This window comes from Lasioglossum baleicum, chromosome 10, assembly GCF_051020765.1.
Source record: "Lasioglossum baleicum chromosome 10, iyLasBale1, whole genome shotgun sequence".
NCBI lineage: Eukaryota > Metazoa > Arthropoda > Insecta > Hymenoptera > Halictidae > Lasioglossum > Lasioglossum baleicum.
In genome coordinates, this window is record NC_134938.1 from 2,495,661 (window position 1) to 2,520,417 (window position 24,757).

Genomic DNA, 24,757 nt, shown 5'->3' on the forward strand with positions numbered 1-24,757 from the left:
TCCTTAGGTAATAGTTCAAACTAGTAGGAACTATAAGAATTAGAATCAAAAATTAATTTTAACATTGCTAAATTATATCTTTAGTTCAGGTCTCCTTCAGTCGAATACTGTGAACAACTGTTATGTTTATTTATTCATATTGTGTTAAATCTGTACAGTTTGATGACTAAATATTGAAATTGTAAAGGCAGGAATACTTTCCTGATCATTGATGAACATGTATGCTGCAATCCTTACCCCTGGGCCAGGCTCTGCAAACCCGGTGAATACTCTTTCCCATACCGATCCCTTATGAATGCGTAAGTGTCCAAACATGTCCAAAAGCCAGCCAAAATATTAGGTTAGCAAGTAAATTCGCGACCTTTTTGTAATTCTTTTATTACTGAATGATACAATCACCATTCCTTTTGAACTGTACATATATCATTCGAAAGCACTGAATTTTGCGATTAATTTGATATAAAATATTCATGTTTAAAAAATATGTATAAATGACTTTGTTTGAGAAAATGTGGAGGTCGCGAACTTAGTTGCCAACCTAATACAATTTTTCGAAGTAAAGAATTTTGTTATTCCTGAATGGTGATGTCGTTAAATTAAGTAATAATTCAAACTATAAGGAAATATAAAAATTAGCTTCAAAGATTAATTTTAACATTGCTACATTATATATTTAGATCAGTTTTCCTTCATTCATAGTCTTATTTCTTCATACTGTGTTAAATATGCACACTTTCAAACATATTTCTGTCATTGAAAATTGTGTTTCTTGACGACTAAATATTGAAATTGTAAATTCATAAAGAAAAATCATGTTGTCCGACTTTCAGCTTAAATTAAAAAATTAAATTAAAAAATTAAAAAAAAAACACAATCTTGCGCATGTTTGCGCCAGAGAAAAAGAAATTCGTCTATTTATGAATGATGCAAAATAAAGTATTATATTTTTGGATTTATTTCAGACAAACCTTCAGCGTTCGGCACTAGGGAAGCTCCCCCTACTCCACGCTGTATTTCTTGCGGAACACCCTATACATTGAAATATATGTATAAGTTGAGCGAAGGGCATCCTGATGAACACTTAATTGGACCAAGACACCGAGGCACCAAGAACGTGGACGGCCCTGGAGAATTTACCGGGCTTTACCGAATGAACGAACGATGGAACGAGACGAAATCAGAGCATGCGAAAGGTGAGAAAGAGAGAAAGAAGGCGCCGCGAGGAGAAGAAGAGAGTCGGAGAGAGAGAGAGAGGGAGAAAGGGAGAGGAAGAGAGACAGAGAGAGAACAACGGACAGTTTGCGGAGGCCAGGCGCCTGATTACTAGCCAGCTCAGGACGCCAGACATACATAACTAAATAACTTCCTAAATTCTATATCATTTCGGAGAGGGTTCCGACGGTGAAATAACGCGTCTAGACGTTGCAAAAGAAAACGAACGCGACGCCGACAGGAAAAAAAAGCGTGCTTTAATGCGTCGAGACACTGATTTATACATGTATACGAGCTTCCAGAGCATGATATCGATTCAAATCGTCTTATCTATGCAGAAACAACTAGCGAATATACAAATAGGTTCGTACCAACGAAATCTCCTTTTCAAAGCGGAGATACGAGGTCTGTTAAAAAAAAACGGGAATTTTGTAATTTCGCGCGGGTTGTATTTGTCCGATTTACGTTAATTTTTTTTGTGTAAACATGTCTGAAAAGTGTCTGTACATTGGTTGCGTCGTATTCGATGTTTAGTCTATTGTCACCTTTCGAGAAGGTTACATGTGTTTTGGTACTGTTTCATGGCTTTTGCACCACGATGATTCACCTGCTAACACTTCGTTGCTTGTTCCTGATTTTTTGACCCACTATAATGATGCCCCAGCCTCCATATTTACCAGACATAGTACGGCGGGTGACTTTTTATGTTCCCAAAAATACAAAGAACCTTAACCCTTTGCACTCGACATCGGAGAAAGAAAAGTGTAAATGAAACGTGTTTTTATATGCATTTGGTTCTCCCTTTATTCATTTCATTGTGTTATTTTTTAGTTAAAAACAAATATAAGTTTTTAATGATAAGTGTACTGATTAAATCACGCCGATTTTGTAGAAATTTTTAGCATTAATATTCCGTGGTTGAAAAAAAACACGTTAACCGACATTCTCGACGCGAATCCTGGAGTAAATTATTAAAATTAATGCGAAATTTAGGAATTCTTTATAAAAAAGGTATTCAATACATACTTTCGAATGTTCAGGGATATTTTATTGGCTAATTAAACAGTAAACAAATATTTTTTTAGTACGAAAAAAATAGTATAATAAAATGAGTATGCGGATGGTACCTTGGCATCAAAAACGTTTATTGGCGGGCGCTCCAAACGGGAAAACATTAAAATTAAAATATCTTCTTAAGTAATGCTATTTCGATATTAATAGATTGATGCTTTTTTGTAGGGAATATGAAGCCTTCATCGATCGGTGCAGGAAGAAACATGAGATCCCATTTTAAAAAATAACGATGGCCCTCATATCTCTTCTACGCTTCCACCTACAAAAAAACAACCCCCACAGATGGACAACACGTGCGACAGACTCGCCGAAGGTACGAGCAGGTATACACTCATAAATCACGCCATTGACGACCGAAGACAATAAGAAGAGGGGTTTGTTGACAGTTTCCCATTCCTCAACCTAAAGACCTTCCGGCACAACCGCGTCCAATTAACAAAAGCTACATTTTCCCACCTAGATCCACCCGAAAAAACCGAGTTGACAATCGCAGTACTATTTTGATCGTGGTCGTAGTAACATCTCGTTCGCTGTCATGATTTCGGAAAGTATGTTGTGTAGTGTTTAGTGATTGTGTAGACGGGTGGTGTTTCGTGCTTCACAGTTATGAAGACGTACTCGCGTAAATGGCAGAGTCCTGTGGATTCGTCGAAGGAACAGAAGATTCTGATCAATTTGTAAGTACCTGTACTTTACATTAGTATTTCATAATTTCATAATTTCATAATTAGTATGCTAATGTGTATAACGATAAATATATAAGGTTTTCTCTCATATTTTGTCAAATTCGACCTTATGCAAATCAATTTCACCGTTTTGTAAATCAAATTCACCCTTTTGCAAATCAACTTCACCCATTAAGAATATTTAAAATTAATTATTTATTACGGTGTCGTTACTCTGCGAGGGAAACATAAGACTCAATATTCATTACGCTTCAATAAATATGTAGTTTCATGATTAAAATTGATTAATCAGAAAATGGTACACACAATTTTCAGTTTTCACTTTTATTCATTTTCAAGTTAATGAATTGGTAATTACTTTTAAATACGTATTTTATGTACATCTTTGCAATGGATAAAATTTAGAAATTTTTAACAATTGAGTTACATTTGATTTGGTTTCTTTTACAAAATTTTACGTAAAAATACTTTCTTTGTAAAAGGTTGGAATTGATTTAGAAAAGGGTGAAATTGATTTGGAAAACTACCCTTCTAAAAGATGTTTCAATTTATAGAATTTTTCATTTTCATCTTCCACATCATATAAAAATATTTTAGAGGAAAGTGAATAACTTTGTGCGAAAGGCGAAAGTAGAATATTCAAGCGTTAAAGTGAGTTCAGTCTTATGATTGTGCTATTTAATTTTTGCGAAATTATCGCAATATTTAAATACCAACAATTTTTCGATAATCGGAAATATAGTGTGTACATAAATACTTTTTGGATCAACTGTATACGCACCGTTGCATATGATACATTCTTAGAATCGTGGAATCGTAAAGCATATTTCTAGCCAGACTTCATTGCTTCATTCGCTTCCCATAAAAATATGAATCTGCATAAACATCCGCCGTCCACTCACAGCCATTAATCCGTGAAAGCCGTCAGAAAGTCGTAATCTTAAAAAGCGGTATTAAATGGCAATTACTTTCATCGAATTTAATGTCCCATTGAAATATCAAGCTGGCAGTTTACACGTGTTCTCCGGCCATATAAAGGGGTACGAACTAGTCCGAAGAATACGTGTAAATGCAGAAAGTGTCGGAGCAGTACGGTGCGCACGGATGCTCGCCGCGTTTTACGATATAATTAACATACCTAAACAAACAGAAACGTGCCGGCGGTATTCCGAGGTGCCCGGGCCTTCGTTCGGCGCTCCGCAGATTATACGTTCTCCCGAGGAAATTCTCAATATTATAAGCCCGTGGCGAATGCCCATTCCGTAATGGCTTGCGCGAGAGCATAGCTGCTAGTACCAGGACAGGTCGGCGCGGACACGCATCGTGCTTTTGCTTTGTTCTATTTCCAAACACGAAAATTATTCGCGTTCCATGCGCTACAGTGCCGGAGCATGGCGCCAGTCTTAACATATCGCGTCGATGGCACCGGTAGTCGCCGGATCGGATTGTCGACGTTTCACGAGAAACATTCGGAACAATTCATTCCACGCTTCTCCGCTTATTGTGCCATGCTCATTATCCGACAATCGATTATTACAACATTCGATCGATGTGTCGCGGCGACAATGCGCAAAGAGACGAACACGAATAGTCGAGGTATTCGCGATAGACGCGTACCAGGCGGAATGCTTGTCGGTCTTCGTCTTCTTCTTCTCCTTCGTCTTCTTCTTCCTCCTCCTCCTCCTCCTCCTCCTCCTTCTCTATTTCTTTTTTATCATATCGTGCAATGTAAAGACGCGATACTCTTCTTTGAACGACGCTCGAATCTCCGACGGCGCCGCTGTCAACGCTCCAAATTCCAACCACGACGACGAGAGCGATCACCGTCGTTCTTCGAAGCGGCTACTCACGATTCCGCTATAATTCATCTTCCGCGAATCGCGCAGGCATTTCATGCTATTCTTGGTCCACTGGTGACCGTCTACCGATGGACCTCCGATGAACCGGGACGTTGGCTTTGAAACGCCCGTCGAAACGACCGTCGGATTAACTTTGTAAGAAAACAAATGAGGTGTTAGGTAAGAGGAAGCTTGGGAAAATAAACAAAATATTAATTTTCCAAACAGATGTTGTGTTATCTAAACTTATTAAACGGGTACATTGTGAAAGAAACATTCGGGACAACCTGATCCATATGTAGTACGAATCTAACATCAACCAAGGAAGTTTTGAATGCCCGGTTTCGAATGGCCAGGCTGAATAATTCAACAACATAATTAATATATTAGTCGCTTCCCATGTCCAGTTTCTTAGACGAGGTCTAGTCACCTGTCGCGTCGCCGCGTTTTCACACATTTATGGAAATTCGAAAGTCTTAACGACATCCGTTTGCGAATGGAAAAACCCGGTTGTCCCCTGTGGAAGACACGTTAGCCATGCTCACCGGACCGTGCGTAATCGTCTACATCGCTGGCGCCTATCCCTACTTAATTCTTTGTCGTAAAACAAGGTGGGACATTTATTTTTCCGGTTGGGACCGCTTTTAGAAACTTTTACATCCCCGAATGGAACCGCAAACCTGCACCACCTACTTTCGATCTTCCGCGTCTCCACGGCGGAACCCGGTCGAACGATAAACCAATGACTATCGTTCTCACCTAAATCGAAGAGAACTCGGATTATCCTCCCACAATTTTCGTTCATTTTCATTTTACACTCCAGCTACACCAATTAGTCCTTTATATTGTACTCTCATTTCGAACAATGATTACGCCATCCCGCAAGTAATGCAAAGTTTCTTTGATAGTTCGGAAAAGTTTTGAAATTACATATGAACTCTGCGGATCTTTATGCATTTATAGCAAAATTGAATAGATGAAATTCAAAATTGTAGAAACATTTTGAAATTTGAACATTTCTCATCTATTTAAATTATTAAAGGAAGAAAGAACATTCTAGTTGGTTTCTATTTATTGCAATCGACGCAGACAATTTTCATTCGGCATAAAGATCCGCAGCCCTGGTTACCACAAATAATGCAAAATGAATTACAGAATGCCATCAGATTAATAAAAAAAGCTTTCAAGTCGCCACAGTAAATATCCGGTAACTGGTACCGTTACCCTAAAGATCCGCAGTGTACGCATCGCTTATAATTTTCGAGTATGCGAATTTTGTCGAGAAAACAGGCTTCCAAACGTACAGTTCTCTGTCGCGCGTTTCCTCCCGGACCGTCTCTGTCTGGTGTACCACGAATTTCGGTTCTCTCGACCTTGTATCCGGTACTTTTTACGGGCCGGACGTGAGACCGCGACGACCGGAAGACTCTACTTCGGGATGGCGCGAGCGTTGCTGATAATCGGCGTGGCTCGTCGTGCCGTGGCATTACATGGCGCGGCGTGGCTGCGTCGAGCACCTGCAGCCACGCGTTGCGACGGCCCTGTGTAAAAGCAGCGACGAGGACGACGTGGCCCGATGGGTGGGAGAGGTATGATGGGACAGGTGCGGCTCGTAACTTCCTGGATAATATCGGCCGGTCCGGACTCCGGACGCGCGACCGGCGCTAACGCTGACGCTTACGTTAGCGGTGGCGCCACTCGGATCCACGCCGCGCCGTAGGCGCCTGTCCGTCCCGTTCCCCTCTCCCGCCCCGTCACTCGTGCACCCTCTCTTCGTTTCTTTTCCTCTTTCTCTCTCCCTCTCTCCCTCTCTCCCTCCCTTCCTCTCTTTCTTGCTCTCTCGCGTTCGCCCATCATTTCTCTTTGGCCATGTTTGCCGCATTATACGATTCGCTCGTAAGCGTTCTGCTGTAAATTTCGATTATTCTTCGCTGCATTCCACTCTCTCTCTTTCTCTCTCTCTCTCTCTATCTCTCTGGACGTTGTCGATTCAATTCCAAACTTGGTCGTCAACACATTGCCGGCCGGTGATTATTGCATAATTTTGAAAAATCTATGGTCATGGCCAAACACTTTTTCATGGAGCCTTCAACAGTGACAGCAATTTTCATTGTGAAGTAACAAGTCACCCGTAAGAACGTCATCTAATTCTTTCATTTAAGATTTCTAGAAATGATGGACAATTTCTATGCTTTCTTTTGGTACAGCACAATTATTGAAAATCCTATTAATAGGCTTTCGGTAGGCAAAGCGAGCTATGTCCGCACCGAAGCAACGTCGAGCAACTTTTTGTCGCCTCCTCTTGCCTTCTTCTTGTTCTACCGAATAAAGGAAGAAGAGGAAGGCAACAAGAGGCGAAAAGTTGTTCGATGTTGCTTCAGCGAGGACGTAGCTGTAGCTTCGTGTCTACAGTCGATCAGAAAACTCTTCGTACGCCCTTCGAAATAGAAAATAGAACTTTCTTAAAATTGAATTCAGCTTTATGTAGCCACCCAAAATATATAAACTAATATATTAGCGAGTAATGAATGGACATTCAGAGTAATTCTGTAATATTTTTAGAGGAAAATTAGCAAGTTGTTCAAAGAAATGCAGCCCCAGCTAATGTAATTGTGTTTTTTAAATCGTCTGATATTTTCACTATCTTGTGTTTTACATACTTACTCATTTTTGTCGTAACTGCGTAAAATCCGCAGTCTAGTGATTACTAAATGTAATCACGATTACTGATTTATTCTAACAACGATTAATTGATTAATGCAGATTGCAGGTTTCATTGTCCAAATTGAATATCGTTTAAGGGCTACGAGAATAGGATTTCTATCGCCATGCGTATGTTCTTATGCGTGTCCTCTGCCGCTTTTCGAACGATGTTGCCAGCAAAACCAGCACCATCTTTATTCATGCACACTGGCTGGTTGACGAGAGGCGGGACTCCGTGGAGAGCACGCATAACCAAGGCGCATGCATATGAAATCGTGCACATCGACACGGGGAATTTAATATTTGAAAGGAGGCTTCACCGACTGCATTTGAAGTCGAGGTGCCGTTGGAATTATTTGCGGCAATGATTTCCGAAGCACCGCTCTCGCCATGCGCTAACGCCCCACGCTGGGCCAGAATCGCAAAAGGCTGGACAAAATCCATGCCTCTGTTAAACATACATTATTAATAGACAGCGGATTTTATGCGTTTACATAGAGAGAGAGAGAGAGAGAGAAATATTGTTTACATTGTTATACATATATGTTGGTATCAAATCAATGACTAAACATGTAGCTATGGAATACTTCAAGGTTGAAAGAAATGTTTAATTGTCGAGTTAAAATAGTTTCGGGTCCAAAGGGTTAAACATATTAACAAAGGAAATACATTTCTATTTCACTCCGGTTTGTTGTAATTCACGGAAAGAAATTTTGTTTTGCATGAAGATCAGCTGTCTAATTATTGTTGATTAACGTTTATTTGCTAGAATAGGAAATTGAAACTTTGCTAGTTGATTTCGAATATAATTGTATTGAAATAGCTGAAGAAACGTGTCATCTCTGAACAAAAGTTAGCAAAATTAGTAAGATAAAGATATGCTAATACGTATTTGAATTTAAAAAAAATCACGACTCTCCTTTTAATAACATTACTGGATCACAGGCAATGAATCGCTTTCGTTCAACATCATTTATCAGACTGTGGTTTTATGTATGTGTACACAAGATGAACGCAGCGCAATGTCAATGTTACTGTCATGATAATGTCGAAGGTTTCGATGCATATCTGCATACACTCGCGCATGGATATAAATAACGTAATGCAGTAACGTAAATAACGTAATTTCACAAACCGGAGAGCGATATCTTTTTTGTGCATTTAATTATTCTATAATTAAATTTGTTTGACGTGCGCGTGCGACGTACATGGAATTCTTCAGAAGTATAATTAATAACCCTTTGCGCTCCGAATTAGTTTTCAATTTTGTTGTCAACAATTCCCTACTATTTTAAGCGTTTTATTTGAAATTTACTTGAAAGGACTGTTCCCGTACTGCTACTTATTTTAAACAAATTTGTCTACTAATTATATTAGATATATCTCTCAAGCTTTGTTGTGATTTATATTTGTGAAACTTATATTTGTAAAGGAAGAATCAATATCGAGTCACACTCGACAAAGCAGTGCGAAGGGTTAATAGATAGAACAAAGAAATATTGATGTGAAAATAGTTAATTATGGATCGAAAAAATTTGAAACGACTTATTTGATTTTCTAATCTAGTTCCGCCGGCCTGCAACGATACTTCACACGTCTGCCTTGTGTCCACGTGGTTTGCTATTCACATGATATCACTTAACTCTCATCATTTCTTACCTGTTGCAGCGCCGACATTCCACTATTGGTCAATTGTCGCACATGCGTCGTATCCGAGCTTCAGTTAGGATGCAATGCTCTCCGCAATCTATGTATAGTCCAATATGCACATCAAAAGTAAAACTTGACGAAACGTGATCAAACTGAATACAAGAATACTATAGATATGAATTAGAATGCTATTTAGCTCGAAAATTAAACATTTCTTCCGCGATCTAGAATAACTCCAACATGAAATTGATGTAATACTTCGTACAATACTTAAATGTTTAGTAACTGATTAGTAGAGAGCGATCCTTATGCAAAATAAAAACTTTCCACCTGAAATTTATTTTCTCTCTTAATATGTTTGGAATTCGTCGAATGTATTCGATGTTTTCAATGTTTTATATTATACCTACTCATTTTTGCTATAAATGCATACAATCCGCTGTCTATTGATTAGATACCAACATATTTAATCGTGTAAACAATATTTTGAATAGTGGTACAACAATTTTTAGTAGTGACCACACACTCGAGTGCTAAGGATTAATATTCGGACACTCTTAAAACGACGATAACTTTTTTAATATTGGACGACTTTTATTGGATACGACTTGGATTTTTTAATGTATATACACAATATGTGTATACACACTATATGTATTATACGTTACAATTTATTGCATACTATACATAATATACAGATGTATAACATTTAAAAAACATTGAGAAGCTTTCCTAACATAAGCCAGTCCGGGACAAGGAATTCCAAAAGAGGAATACAATATAATTCGATCGAAGACGAAATTGCATCGCCAAAAGTGCGATAAATTGTTCGAAAAGAAAGAAAATAAGACATCCAGAGAAAGAAAATAACGTTAGCGTGGAGAGTAACCGAAACCATCGCAGCGCGCGATAGCTCGTTGTTGCGGAGTCGCGCGGGAAATTTAAACGAGTCGCGGGCGATTCTGCGAGAGATCGATCGGGACGTGTTGACGACCATCGGATTTCGGAGTCGAAAGTGGAAGCGGTGGTTGCGTAAGGGTTCGAGGGCATCGCTCGAGCCAAAAGGCAAGAAGGAATTGGAATAAACAATCGTAGACCGACTGCGTCGATCGTCGAGCGTCGACTGGCCGCGAGCCCGACGACCACGCAATATGTAGCATGGTATAGAGAGGACGACTGGAGCCTGTCTGCTCACCCCTGTGGTTGTCTGTTGCCTAAGGGCGGCCTCGTCCGGCGCGAATTCGCGGCGACACGGCAGCGGCGCGCCAGTAACGTGGCGACGCGGATCTTGACGCCATTCCACGGAGCCTGTGTGCGCGTCCCCCTTCTGTACGTGTGGCTACCCCCTTGGCTCTGCCCCCGCTTCCATGTGACGCGTGGCCTGTCCGTGTGCAGCTGTGTAGCTGTAGCCGTGTGCCGGTGCACCAGAAAGGGTGCCGGCGCGGCACCGGCCGAAAGAGAAAGAACGAAAACGGGGAGGAGACGTATGTGTATGCTCATGCATGGCCAACGAGGAGAATACGCCCGGAATGGTACACACCAAGGTGCTTGACCGAGTCAAGCCGAACGACTAACCGTATACCGGGGACTTTTCTTGCTCCCAACCCGGGGATAAACAATTCCATTTATGCTATGCGGCTCCATCCGCGCCGAATCCCCCGCCGATCCTTTTCCAGTCCGATGTAAAGCACAGTATAATCGACGGTCGTCATTGCCGTAAACACGCCGGAGTTTCCTCCACCGAACTGTTTATGCCGTTCTCCGTCGACGGGAAATTCGGACGGTATCGGACCGATTACGAATTCGGATATCGACCGAGATACCCGTTACTGATCCTCCGACGTACGAGTTCGAATCAACGGACTTCGAACACAACGTGTGTTAAGTTCAGGGGAGTTCCCCTATGGCTGGACGCTCAAGCTTTTTTTGAAATAAATGACGAAGAATAATGTTTTGATCTTTTTATTCTGCAGTATTTATAAGTTCAACCCTTGCACTACGATTTATTTGACGGTTTCAGCGATTAGAATTGCAGTTTGTAATTTCCTAAGTAAGGAGAACATTCATATCTATGTATGTATTGTATGCCTACATGGTCAAAAATTACCTAAGTCAATGAAAAGGACCACTGCGCGGCGTTAAGGGAATTCCCTCTATTGTTTAAATATTAAAACGTTAATCGGTCGCCCATTTTTCTAATCTGATTCGACGCGATCTAATTTCGTTCGCTTTCGTGCTCTCGGTAAACACGTGTATAAATACTGGACGTGTGTTTGCTCGTTTCGTTAAAAGTCGAACACTATTTCTGTCGGACACATGCATTTAAATGTCGTTCTTTTGGGCGGTCCGCAAGAACGGGACGCGGATAATGATAGCGATGGGGCTGAAACGGGATGAGAAGGATCATTAGTGTACCTAATTCCGTAACAGCGGTATGCAACATTATAAATTATCCAACGAGTCTTAATCATCCGAAATACGAGGGGATCTTTAATATTATTTGCTTTCTTGATGTCAAAAGACCAGGTCGGACTCCATCAGATATGTTGGTAACAGCACGGCGAACGTTACTGTCCATTTGTCATATTTCAACTCTACGTCGTGTATTATTAAACTGTTATCCGCGAGAACATATAATTGAATCGAACGGGATTTGTTCGAAGTTACAATTCGCCAATGGATTCATGAGTGATAAACGCTTCGTAAAATTTTAACAGCAGCGTATCCTCGGCAATATGCGGTTCATGTTTTCCGATTTTTCAGATTATTGCGTTCGCATCGGTACCGCGTTGGTTTCAATTTGTCGTCGGGCAATCAACATGAGTTAGCGATTCTATTTTATGAGCGCTCTCCTGCCGATACGACGCGACGACGGTACACCAAGCGAAGGAAGAAGGGATGTTATAGCATCGGCATATCAATTCTCATGTAATGACACAATCGTAGCCAGTCGGTCGGATGTCGGTTTTAAGTGTGGGTGGAAGGTGATTGTGACGACCCAGGTCCGGCTTCGTTCTCCAACCCGTTGTTTATCAAGTTCCCCTTCGCATAACAAGCATCAAAACACTTGGCGCCCCACGCTGGAGCCGTCGTAGTCATCTTCCGCCCCAATGGTCGCTTCTACTTTTCGTGGATATGCGAGGGTAGGCGCGCTGGCATGGGTTAAAACATGGATACCGAGAGAGGGAGAATCTCTATACACACACACACAACCGTCCTTTCTATCCGCCAAAAAAAATGAGTTATCGTTGGGAATCCGAAGGCTCTCGGCGACGACGCCATGATCCAAATCACCGTCAAGACAACGCTGGAATTTTTTCAACGCTCGATCAATTCGGTCCTGGTGAACGCGCGATGTTCACTTGTGAAATTTATTCGATGTAAGATAGTTCGGAGGAACACTTGTAAGGTTTCCTATGTGTTCATTTATACATTTAATACATTTTTAGGCGGAGGGGATATTCGTTTTTCGTAGATCATACGGTTTCCACGTTGCTTTACTGTATCTTCGTGCCACCTTCTTCAATGCATGCATATGTTACATGTTACCCCTTGGAACTCCAGCGGCGGCTGCGAGTCACCGCAAAAATATTGTTTACATTATTAAATAAGTAGGTGCCTAATCAATTACCAAACATATAAAAGAATTGTTCTAATTCGGAAGAAATGTCTAATTTTCGAGTTAAAATAGCTCCTTGTACAAAGGACCAATTGTCATTAGAAAAGAATGTACTAGATAAACTTGGTATACATGTTTTACACAGCAAGTCGCAACAGTCGCAATTGTCTTCGATCGTAAAAGTTCACCGATCTGTTATTATTCTTCAAGCATCCTCTGCGAAGTTCTTTCGAAGTACATGAATAGATTTGAAAAACACTTCTCTCGATTGAAGTGATATTATAGGAGTCCTGTAGACTGTAGAACCATAAAACCAAGCACCATTCTCGAGAACAAACGTCTTATGATCAATCGAGAGCGTACTGGTTTAGTAACAAGGGGGGACGAGATACAGACACCGTGGCACCGGACGAGGGATATTTAATTCATTTCGAGCAACATATATTTCTTCATATTTGCCTTGTTCTTCTAAATTGTCCAGACCGATGCAATCTTTCATTTATGTCTAGTTGTCCACGGTACACGAAAGCAAACATATTTTATCAAGTATTCATTCTAGTCTAATTGAGGCCATTATACCAAGTCTTCTTCGCTGTCTCGACGTGATATTATTATGTGCACAAATTAATTTGAAGTCCTCGGAATCAACATGGTAGAATATAAAATTCCACAGAATTTAGTACGATTTTTATTCATTTCAGAACTACAAAGCCTACTACATATCACTGAAAATAACATTTTACATGATTCTTAAGATCTGCCTACGAAAATTGAAAATTGCATAAACATCCGCAGTCTAGTTATGTACATTTGCCTTATTAAACCGTGATCCTGCAGAAAAGGAGACGTGTTTACTAGCGGAAACTTCTCGGGACCAATCGGAAATGTATCGGTTTTGGAGGGTTGTGGTAAGCCAGAGTGGCATCGAGTTACAGTCAGCCCGGATTAATAATTATTCGTGGACAAAACACGACGCTATCGATGTATCCTGGACCGCGAATTTCAGCTGACAGTACCAAGGCAAGGCGAACGTGTGTTGGTGTAAGGAGGATGGGTGAGGCTAGGGCGGGGCGCCCTCCGGCTTGGCGACCGATGAGCAATGTCCCACCCCCGCCGTGACGGTGCCACGATGCCAACAGAAGAAGTATTCTTGCATTGGTCCGACGTCGTGGTCGTCGTCGACGACGTCGTTGTCGTCGTCGTCGTCGTGGTCGGCGTCCTCGTCTTCACCGTGTCGTCGGTCGCCAGTGGCGGCGACGGTGTCGGCGACGCTCCACGGTTGGCGTCGAGGTTGGCGTCGAGGTTAGCGCCGGCCGGTCGCTGGAATCGGCGCCCGGCTGTCTCTTTCTCCCTTTCCGTCTCACTCCACGTTTCGTCGTCCGTCTGCACGGGAGAGCGGCCGTCGTTACGTCGTCCGTTCGACGGCGACGACATGGCTCTGCTCCCTGTCGCCGACGCCATCCGTCGCTCCTGCACCACTGCCACCCTTTCCCCGCTCTTTTTTCCCCTCTAGCCGACGCCGCCGCCGCCGCCGCCATGTCGATATATTCGACGACGATGTGTTTAGATAATGAAACTCCATTCGCCCCAAAAAATTTCCAGTCCGACTGTCGCTCGCCGGTCTCTCCACCCCCTTGTTTGCCGATGTTGAAAACATTGGCTCCTGTCCATTGACACGTAACACCGCCGACGCCCGTTAAACACGCATTCAACTCACTGTTACAGGTGAACGATGACGCCCCTACCTTGGCTCCGCAAATGTAAATCGGACGCTGATTCATCGACACTTTTGCTCATCGATGTTGTCGCTTCTACTATTATTTCTTGCTATTACCATCGAAATTCGAGAAGATACAGTTCTAAGGGGGTAGACTCTGGTTTCCAGGATTGCAAGGGTGCGGGATGCGCCTTCCAATTTGCGCCTTCAAAAGCGCTAGATAAAAGATCGACCTAGGCCGCAATCGCCCTCAAAAATAATTTGCATTATTTGTAGATCTATTTAGTAGAAGAGCCGCAGTTTGCCGACTACTGGCTTAAACCAAACTTCATTTACATCTGTAGGATCTAAAGGGGATCAGGAAGTAATCGCTGTGCTAGAGTTAGACTCTGCAGTTTTGTTTACAATGACCAAATTACTCGGATTTTATGGGATTTTTGGAGGGTGATTGTTCGGCAGTCAACGTGTCAAAAGCGATGTGTGTATGAAAATTGTGTAATCTGATCCCTCGCGTCTGGAAGTATGTAGGTCTAACCGAGTTTGTTTCTGAACTCGATAGCATTTTTTCATGAAACGAAAGCTTCCCTAAACCAAGCCGCGACGCTCGCTGTTTTCTCGGTCGATCTAATTCAAATTCACGCGACGAGCAAAGAATTTCGAGATCTGTCGCGTTAAAAAAACTAACCCGCGCAGTCTTTGGCACTTAAAACCGAAAGGAGGTTCCGCTCTTGGCAAGAGGCTCTCTTGGTCGAGGGGTGTCATAAGCTGACTCCATTTGTTTATATTAAAATATTCTACCTTGGATAATAAATTTCCTCCCGGGAACGTTAACGGGAATCGTCGACAAACAACAACGTCCCTACTTTCCAACTCCCTCTCTCTCCGGCGTTTTCCGCTGCGCGGAGACGTTTTAGTCGGCCGGCTTTTTAGGTAATTATATTTCAGGCTCTGCGGAGTCAGAAATCATTGCGCGGCTCTCGATGGGGAAGGGTCGCGAAAGAGATATTGAAAGAAAAGCTTTGCCAAACGGCGGAGTCGAGCCAGCGAAAGTTTCGCTCGATTGGTTGCGTCGGGCCGGTCCGGTCCGGTCTTTTTCGCCGAAGAAGCGAGCCGGGGCGTCCGAAACTGCTCCGTCTCGACGCCGTTGCTGGCGGCTCCTATGCGTTGTTCCCTCTGATCGCTTTCCTCATCTTCCCCACGCGGCCACGCCAGTGTCGGTCCATCCTGGCGTCGTTTAACTCAGACCATTATCCGTATACCACGATTATAGGGCAACGGGACCGACAAACAGGCTTGGGCCAGACCCCCTGGCACCCTCTTCGCAACCTCCCTTCCCTCTTTCTCGCTTCATCCTTCGCACGGTCGCGACGAGCGTCGTCATCGACTACGCAAACAAACCCGTGCACCGGCTAACTTTATTCAGGGGGGGGAATCCGGTTTACCAACTTCAAAATATCCGTTCCTTTTTTACTTCCACCAATAGTAGCACGCATAGAGATTACATGCCGAAACTTTCAGACAGAAATTCCAAGTACGGTAATGCCTTGATTGATATACAAGGTGGACCAATAACTGCAACCACCATTAGCGATGGGATTGATACCGATAGATGGGAATATTCCGATGCAAACGTTTCTTATATAGGTTTTGCACTCCAAATTCACCTTTTTGCAAATCAAATTCGCCCTTTGGCAAATCAAATTCAACCTTTTACATGCGTACCTAACGAATTTTCAAACTCGATTTTCTCGAAAATGAACCCCCGTATGGAAAAACTATATTCCTTATTTTCGACTAGATTTTATGTGAGGAAGCATTCCGTTGCCGGTTGTACGTGTATAGTGGCACCTTGTATGTCTAAAATCCTGAGAACCTGAAAAATCTTCCGTTGTCTCCTTTTGTGTCAGGCTCGTTGTCATATTTTCGCTCTTCCGCAACACCACACTTTTGTGGTGCAGTTAGTAAGGATGTGCAAGTACCCGCAAAATGCGAGCCGAGTCGAGTACTCGCATCGATGCGAGTAGCTCGCTTCGTGTAAGTATTTAGTAAATACTAAATACTAAATTTGCGAGCTACCCGCATCGATTGCGAGTACTCGACTCGGCTCGATCACTCGACTCGGCTCGATCACTCGACTCGAGCTTAGCTCGGCTCGCATTTTGCGGGTACTCGCACAGCCCCAGTGGTAACGTGTCCTCGTGGAACAATAATGCCGCGGTATCAGCCGGTAAAGAAACCCGAGAGAGCAGCCTGTAAAAATCAGTATCGACGGGAACTTAACCTCTACGTCGCGAGGCAAGAGCGATTCGATTGTACGGGAATATCATGGAAATATCGTGAATTTAAGGGGCATGTAACTTTGATCTCCGCGGACCAATCTGCTTTACGCAATGTGCTGCGTTACATATTAATAATAACGATAAGATTACTCCCGCTTAGGCTGATAGTGCCGTAACGTATGTAGACGAAACAGCGCGTAACGATGCCTCGGATCGCAACGAGGATGAACGCAAGCTGTATACGGGTTAGATCGTTCGTACGTTAGTTTCCCGACTATCGAACCGGCCTACGGTCACGCGGTGAAGTGTACGCGTTATTCAAACTTGTTGTTGCCGTTGCATCTTCGCCAGACAACCTACTCGTGTCTCGATTTCGTCGAATTGTGAGTCGGTCGACGAACAAAATATGAGCGCAGCATCGAACGCGACATACTTAGGGCTCGATCTGAGCACGCAGCAGGTAAATCTCTCTGAAAACAAATCGCATCAATCGTTGGCCCATTTCTCATCCCATTTGTCCAATGCTTTTTTTCGAGGGAACAGTCTACGACACGATTTCTCATCGAACAAAAAAGCTTCACGGTTGTCGCGTGTCATGGATGACAATCTCGGCCATTCAAGACTCATTTCCCTTGTTCCTCCTTCGCCTTCCAATATTTATTTCTATTTCTGACTCTGTTCCATTCGCTTCGCTCAGCTTTACTTATTGCCCGGAAATAGTTCGCGTGGTTCTACAACAGTAACGCGAAGGAAGTTGACATTCGTTTTTCCGGACAGCAGTTTATCCTTTTGGTCAGAGTCACCGGTTGGACCGCGCGTGCGCGCTGCTGAACACGCTTTCCTTTTAAACCACGAAATTTCTTTTCGCTGAGAATTATTTTCCCGACGGAAGACATGCTAATCGAGGCAGGGCTTGAATGAAACTGTAAGACGTAAGATGTAAAGATCATCGATCATTTAAATCGCAGATTCTTACAATTTTTGCTATTTTCAATCAATGATACTTCATAACAGCCTTGATCGATTTCGATGAAACTTTCCACATGTATTACAACTTACTGAGACATATAAAATACATTTCCGTGAATTTCAAATGTGTGCTACGGAACGGGTTGTCTTATCTATTTTAACAAATGGTGACAATCGTTTGCTTTAACTTTATTACGTGCGTCGAGCTTAGTTCGTTGCCTAATCTTCTGTTTTTCAATGTATTTGTGAAAATGTTCCTTTTTACCTATGCATTATTGTTTATTTCCACATATATTCGCAATTTTAGTTAAACTGTCAAGGATTACCGTTCCCGATGTTATTTAATTTCAAAATATTGATTGAAACTTTTACTGGAATTTGCCTGCATCTTCGAAAACCGAAAACATATCGCTGACGACTAATATAAGTATACGTTTCGTAGCATTAACTTCTTCGCGCAGGGTCACAATTATCTAACACGATGATAACACCGAGCGCAAAAAGAATATGCGCAAGAAAGCTATTTTTCTGACATGGAAACACGAATGCGAGCAGAGGAAAGATAATGTAATTAATAAATATTTTCTTTCGTAGAACGTGTCCTCGGTGCTTTCGCATGACGATGATTTATTTTTAACCTTGTAATGTGTTTTATCTAATTTCACAAATATACACCTCTGTGCTAACGAATAGCGTTTCATCTCTGAGCGTGACGGTTCAGACTCATTCGCTGCCCTGCCATTTTGTACGCGGTGCGCCTAAAGATGTTTTCATTTGAAAAATAAAAGAATCATTGAGAAGTTCAAAGCTAAAACAGAGTCGCGTTTGACCGTGGATCGTGCATATGTCGTTCGAAAGTCAAAACAAACTATTAGTGCATAGTTGGGAGGTGACAGGTGGTAAAATAATTAAACTAGGAAGTAATCGATTCTCGTAGGACATGGTTTTCGTTCAACTATTAATTCTGTTGAGCCGAGCATAGCTCATCGATTAAAAAAGATCAATGGTTTAGCATAACGACGAAGATTACGGACGTCGGCCTGTCTCATGTTTCTTATTTGATTAAATATAAACGATTGCATATTTAGCGGCACGTAAGGAACTGCATGCACGGCATCACGGGTCTTGTTTGCATATTCATTCGGTGGTCTTGAAAGCAACGTTTCGAATTTCGAATTTCGAATTAAATTTCGAATATTGTACAGGTAGCCGGTTTGATCGACCACTATAGGCAGATTTGTTTTTCTCGTCGAGCCGCCTCGTTGCATGTAATTTATTTGACCGGAGGCTAATAAATCAAAGATCGCCTGTTGAACGGACATAATGACGCACACAGTGATTAACAGATATTTTTGACCGTTGTAGTTGAAAGCAGTAGTCGTCGATAATGATCTCACCGTTCTCTGCGAAACCAGCGTACAATTCGACAATGATCTGCCGGAGTTTAGGTACGTTTACTCTATCGGATGATTGCGTACGTTTGTGCCCGATTTGAAAATGAAATTCAATGGTTAAATTTTAAAGGATACAGCTTTATTAATCGATTAATGAAAATTAATAAATTAGTAGAAAAGAATGCTGATTATTAGACTGCGGATCTTTATGCATTTATGAAGAAATTGGTTGGGCGAAATATAAAACAGTAAAAGATTAAAACAATTCAAGAACGTTGTAATGTTGCTTTTAATGTAACAACGTCGTCAAAGGATAAAATCAATTTTTATGTTATTTCTGCTTCCCAGAATAATTGCAAAACATTTTTATTTTGCATAAAGGTCTGCAGTCTACTGATTATACATACATATAATTTTCTTTTTTTGCACGCCGCCGTGCAGTACGGTTTGCGACATCTATGAAAATCGGGCACGAACTCGTCTAATATTATGAAATGTGTACGATTTTTAACAGTAGCGTTCGACAACCACGACTTTTCGCTAAATAAACTTGTCGATCACAGTAAGCACCATTGTAATCAACGTGTACTGTCCACGAGCTTCTTGATTGCATTACAAAATTGTCATCTCGACGAATAATGCGTTGTTCGGTCCCCGTATTTCGACGAAATGTTCGATAATTTCAGTGTCGCCAGATGAATTGTTATTAAGTAAGTTCCATCATTTTTAGAACATACGGAGGGGTCATCCAGAAAAAAGAAGAGCCGCACGTGGTGGTCGCTCCCACTTTGATGTGGGTTAAAGCTTTGGACATGATCCTTGATAAATTACGTGTCTGCGGCGTTGATTTCAGCAAAGTGGCTGCCATTTCCGGATGCGCACAGGTAAAAAAACTCACAGCCACAACGAAACTCTAAAAAATGAATGACATTAATCAATTATTGTTTTTCCTCCAAGCATTCGGAACATTTTTGTGACAATGTCTGTAGTCATCGTCACCGTTGTAAATATTAACCCTTAGCACTCGGTACAAATTGCTGTACCATTATTCAAAATGTTGGTATCTGATTAATTACTATAAACTTTGAAAAAAGTCATAGGGAATGGAAATATTCTAGATCGAACAAATGTTTAATTTTTTAGTTAAAATAGCTCCGAGTGCAAAGGGTTAAATTTTAATAATATTAAGATATTACAAGACGTGAATTTTTCTCGAGGCTGACTACTTTGTTCGGGTCAGTACCGACGGAAATTTCGCAATCCTCAACCCTTACAAAGAAAGATTTAGCCACACTTTAAAAGACCCGACGATAATGTTATCTTTGCTCGTAATTTTACAGCAACATGGTACAGTTTACTGGGGCAAGGGCAGTCGAAATCACTTGCGGCAACTGAATCCCGCGAAATTCTTACACGAGCAACTCGTCACGTCATTCTCGGTGACGCCGTCACCTGTATGGATAGATTCCAGCACCACCAAGGAATGCAAAATCTTGGAGGAGATCGTGGGTGGTCCTCAGGTGGGTATTTCCTTTGGTAAGACTTTCGAATTGCCGGGGGTTGTTGACTCGTCATCGCCTCGTTTCCTATTTTTGTCTCAATGTTTCGATAAAATCTTGAGAGTATTTAGGTAAAATCACACGAAATCCTGTACATGGTAATTTAGCGTGACGTGTGACCAAAAAACAAAATGACAGGAATTAGTGAGACTGATTCATAATTAATTAATGAGGTAATGAATTATTCTGATTGCGGCATCGCCGAACCTGGTTGCAGAAATTAGCGGAGATAACGGGATCTCGGGCGTACGAGAGATTCTCAGGACCTCAAATAGCAAAAATAGCACGCAGGAGGCCCGAAGCCTACAGTAACACTGAGGTATATCTACTAAAACACTCCTGGCTTCATTGAAAAAATGAGAACGACAATCGATCGAGGTATTCGAGATATGTGTAGATATGTTGGTTCAGATTTGTATGAATTTTACGTGGCTTCCGACAATTGCTGCATTAACACGAGTAATCGAAGCAATAACTGTCCGTCTTGAATGTGCCATTGTAATTCGTGTCTCTCTATTGGAGAGTTCTATACTATTCTTGAGAATAAAAGCACGACGCGGCGGTCTCTAATACAGACCGAAACATGGTAAATTTGGCAACGCTGACTTCGTTCGATTTAGACCGATATAGACCTAGCATAGGCATAGTTCAGTGGTCGGCAAACTGCGGCTCGCGGAACGCATGCGGTTCTTTGATTACTTGAGTGCGGCTCTTTAAATTAATTTATTTTATTTCCATTTAATAGTATTTTATCACAATTTTCAATCGGTCAGTGTGTTTATACCTTATACCTAAAATCATATAATTCAATTGTAGTTTCATTCAGTGTACCTAGTTTTCTTCTACCCAGTTTTCTTAGTCTAGACTTCTAACAATGCTTCTTGCAAAGAAATTTCGCTCTCAAAAGAATTCTCCTTTCCCCTCCAACACTTTAGCTTCGCGGTACTGCGATTTCGCGACAGACTATACATATAGGATTTTGTCCGCATCCGTTGTCTGGTAGATGAAGTAATCTTGGAACACGACATGTTATCTGAATCCGGGTGTGTAAGTATACATATACGGCCTAATTGTAAGATTTGAACGCATATGCAGTAGCTTGATCGGACTGATATTCTGTTTGTATGCGGCGTTGCCACATCACATGTTCCGGCCTGTATCGGAGACGGACGTTGTAGAAATCATTAGTTGCTTGGAATTGTGTCACTGAAACTAATTAACGATACGAAATAATAACGCACAATAGAAACATAAATGATGCTCATTATCTTATCACCTACTAATTCGACTTTTTTTTTTAAATAACAATTGCGTTGCTGCATTAGGCACTGTTCTGATTTCTATTTGTAAATGCATCTTTACAATAATATTACACGTGTTCATATAATTCTACCGGTTTTCATTACTAATCTGCATCCTTTGCCATCAAGTAGACGTTTACTATATGCTCCGTATCTAATCGTTTTTCCTACAACTTTCAGAGAATCTCATTAATCAGTAGTTTTCTTGCGTCCTTGTTTTTGGGTGATTTCGCACCCATCGACTGGTCTGATGGATCTGGAATGAACTTGATGAACGTTCACACGAAAGACTGGGATGATGTACTGTTAGAGGTAAATTATATTGATGTCCTATTTCGAGTTTTCGACCATCTATCTGTTTTTCAACGAAATTATTTAATGCTAAACATTAAAAGTTGACTGCACGATCTTTTTTTCTTTCAACAACCACAGTGTAAAGTCTTAATCTAAGCCAGATGGAACTGTACGATCTTAGTCAGTTCGCCTACCCCCTCCACTGGGGGACTTACCCTGCGAGGGAATAAGAAGCTCGTTTATTGCTCCTTTGACTTTTTCTGCATCGTATTAAATCCAAGTAAAAATCAGGTTGTTGAGATTTATTGATAATAAATTGTTATTTGTTCAGGCTTGCGGTCCAAACTTAAGAGAAAAACTCGGTGAACCTGTTTCCTCGAGTAGCAACATCGGTCCGATTTCGAATTATTTCGTAGAGAGATTCGGCTTCGATGAGGCATGCAGGATAATTGCTTTCACGGGGGACAATCCTGGTTCTCTAATTGGTAAGCGTACACTCGACAGAGAGGTAATTCCACAGTTTTCGCACCGACATTCTCCTTTCTTGTCCAACTGACAGCATTAATTTATACGCATTACTTCTACTTCTGGCGACAAGTCTCGAATCCATGTGTTTAGTCGCTTGGGACATATTCTCTAGTTATTAAAATTATGAAGAATTTTTATGGAATTCAACAAGTACTAGGCTTATTTAATAACTTGCAGGGATGAGACTAAACGAAGGAGATATCGCCTGTAGCTTAGGTACAAGCGACACTTTGTTTTTGTGGTTAAACAAACCGAAAACCGTGTTGGAGGGCCACGTATTTTCTAATCCCATTGACGACAATGCTTTTATGGCGCTGCTGTGGTAAGTCGAATTTGACTACATCTTTATTTCTTTATGTTTCGTAATATAATAATAGAAAGAATCGACAGAAATGTTTCCTATAACTTCTCTTATATTCAAAGGATTATTTAACGACTTGTGGAATAAATGGATCACAAATAAACGATTAATTGTACCAAAGAAATAAATATAAGTACGAAACAGAATTTTTTTAAGGAAAAGAAAAGTCAAACAAGAGACTAAATAGATACGATGAATGCGTAAATGATTTTCAAAACAGGGTTGGCCAGATTTTATCTGAAATAGAATGTCAAATGTATAATCATTTGAAATAATGAATTATTTGAAATATTTTTCAAATCGTTTCAATATACTTACAATAATGCCCAATCCTGTTTCAAAGATAATGTAATTGGAAATTTTTAGTTTTAAAAATGGATCTCTGACGCGTGAAAGAATACGCGATAGTGCGGCACAAGGTTCTTGGCAAATTTTTAACGAGTTACTGGAGAGTACTCCCCGCGGTAATTTTGGAAATTTAGGTGTATATTTTGACGCACAAGAAATTTTGCCTTTCATCATCGGTGACCATAGATTCAATAAAGCCAATGACGAGATATCACGATACAGCTCGAAAGAGGTCGAAGTAAGAGCTCTGATCGAGGGTCAATTTGTTGCGAAAAGAGCGCATGCGGAGGATTTTGGTTTCGTTATTGGTAAGAACGATACAACACAAATTTTTCGTTTCCCAAAGAAGATCTTTTACTACTGTGAACTACGTTGTTCCAGAAAATGATGTTAATTACTTATTAGACAGCGTCGTAAAGTTAAAATTTTTCATATAATTACTAAACAGTGACTTAAAGGGATATTTCAAACTTATAAATGTATAATTTAATTTTAGCCCAATTGTAGAATAATTTTTTATTCGATTATACAAACTACAGTCAATCATTTTTTTTGTATCAAATAAACAGAACTGTTGAAATCATTGCAGCCGTTTGTCTGCTTATCTTTTTCCACCGATGCATTTGATCGATTATGGGAAGTTCGATTTTTTCTAAAAATTTCTGGACTTTGATGAAATATAAATCACAGTGTATACAAAAATCCGATAGTAAAAAGATATCCCTTTAAATCGTGAGGATTTGAAAGTAATGATTCTAATTTTAATGTGGGATTAAAATGATGTATTAATTAAAATTTTAATTCTCTTTCAAACTTTCAAGAATAATATGTTACCAATGATTTGTAGGTCCGAACACTCGAATTATTGCAACAGGAGGTGCCTCGGCAAATAAAGCTATTTTGCAAGTACTTTCCGACGTTTTCAATTCGCCAGTGTACATATTGGTAATAGTTTTTTTAATTTTATATATTACAAACTATTATTTTACCTTTCGTATTATTAAAATTTGTAATTGAAATGTATAGGACGTAGCTAATTCAGCTATGATGGGTGCAGCCTACCTGGCAAAGTATGCTCTATTACGAAACGAAAGTAATTTTGATGAAATAACACGCTGCCTGCCTGAGCCAACATGTGTCTGTCGTCCTTATGACGATGCAGATTCAGTAAGTAACAGAAGCTAAGAGGAATTGAAGGGTTATTCTTTAGGGGTTGAAGGAACTC

The 24,757-nt window shown here is 40.9% G+C and overlaps 1 protein-coding gene and 1 long non-coding RNA gene across 6 annotated transcripts in view; one reads left to right on the forward strand and one right to left on the reverse strand.

Moving 5' to 3' along the window:
- LOC143212809 (xylulose kinase) overlaps positions 1–24,757 on the forward strand; it is a 25,764-nt gene continuing 1,007 nt past the window's right edge. Inside the window, exons 1-13 of one of the 5 annotated variants that reach the window (XM_076432003.1) lie at positions 1–299; positions 963–1,193; positions 2,452–2,963; positions 19,113–19,195; positions 19,872–20,025; positions 20,482–20,661; positions 20,918–21,019; positions 22,182–22,313; positions 22,627–22,780; positions 23,001–23,145; positions 23,551–23,840; positions 24,380–24,477; positions 24,559–24,699. In XM_076432003.1, the coding sequence (XP_076288118.1) occupies positions 2,913–2,963; positions 19,113–19,195; positions 19,872–20,025; positions 20,482–20,661; positions 20,918–21,019; positions 22,182–22,313; positions 22,627–22,780; positions 23,001–23,145; positions 23,551–23,840; positions 24,380–24,477; positions 24,559–24,699 (1,530 nt within the window). In that variant the 5' untranslated portion in view covers positions 1–299; positions 963–1,193; positions 2,452–2,912. Of the gene's footprint in view, positions 300–962; positions 1,194–2,451; positions 2,964–16,722; positions 17,239–18,189; positions 18,315–19,112; positions 19,196–19,871; positions 20,026–20,481; positions 20,662–20,917; positions 21,020–22,181; positions 22,314–22,626; positions 22,781–23,000; positions 23,146–23,550; positions 23,841–24,379; positions 24,478–24,558; positions 24,700–24,757 lie in introns of those variants that run through there. The other 4 variants (XM_076432005.1, XM_076432001.1, XM_076432002.1 and 1 more) reach the window with 4 other exon arrangements.
- LOC143212815 (uncharacterized) lies at positions 1,158–5,216 on the reverse strand. Its single transcript, XR_013009789.1, has 3 exons — positions 4,111–5,216; positions 3,754–3,911; positions 1,158–2,971 (listed from the first exon to the last, which is right to left on the reverse strand). It is a non-coding gene; the product is annotated as an uncharacterized LOC143212815 (long non-coding RNA).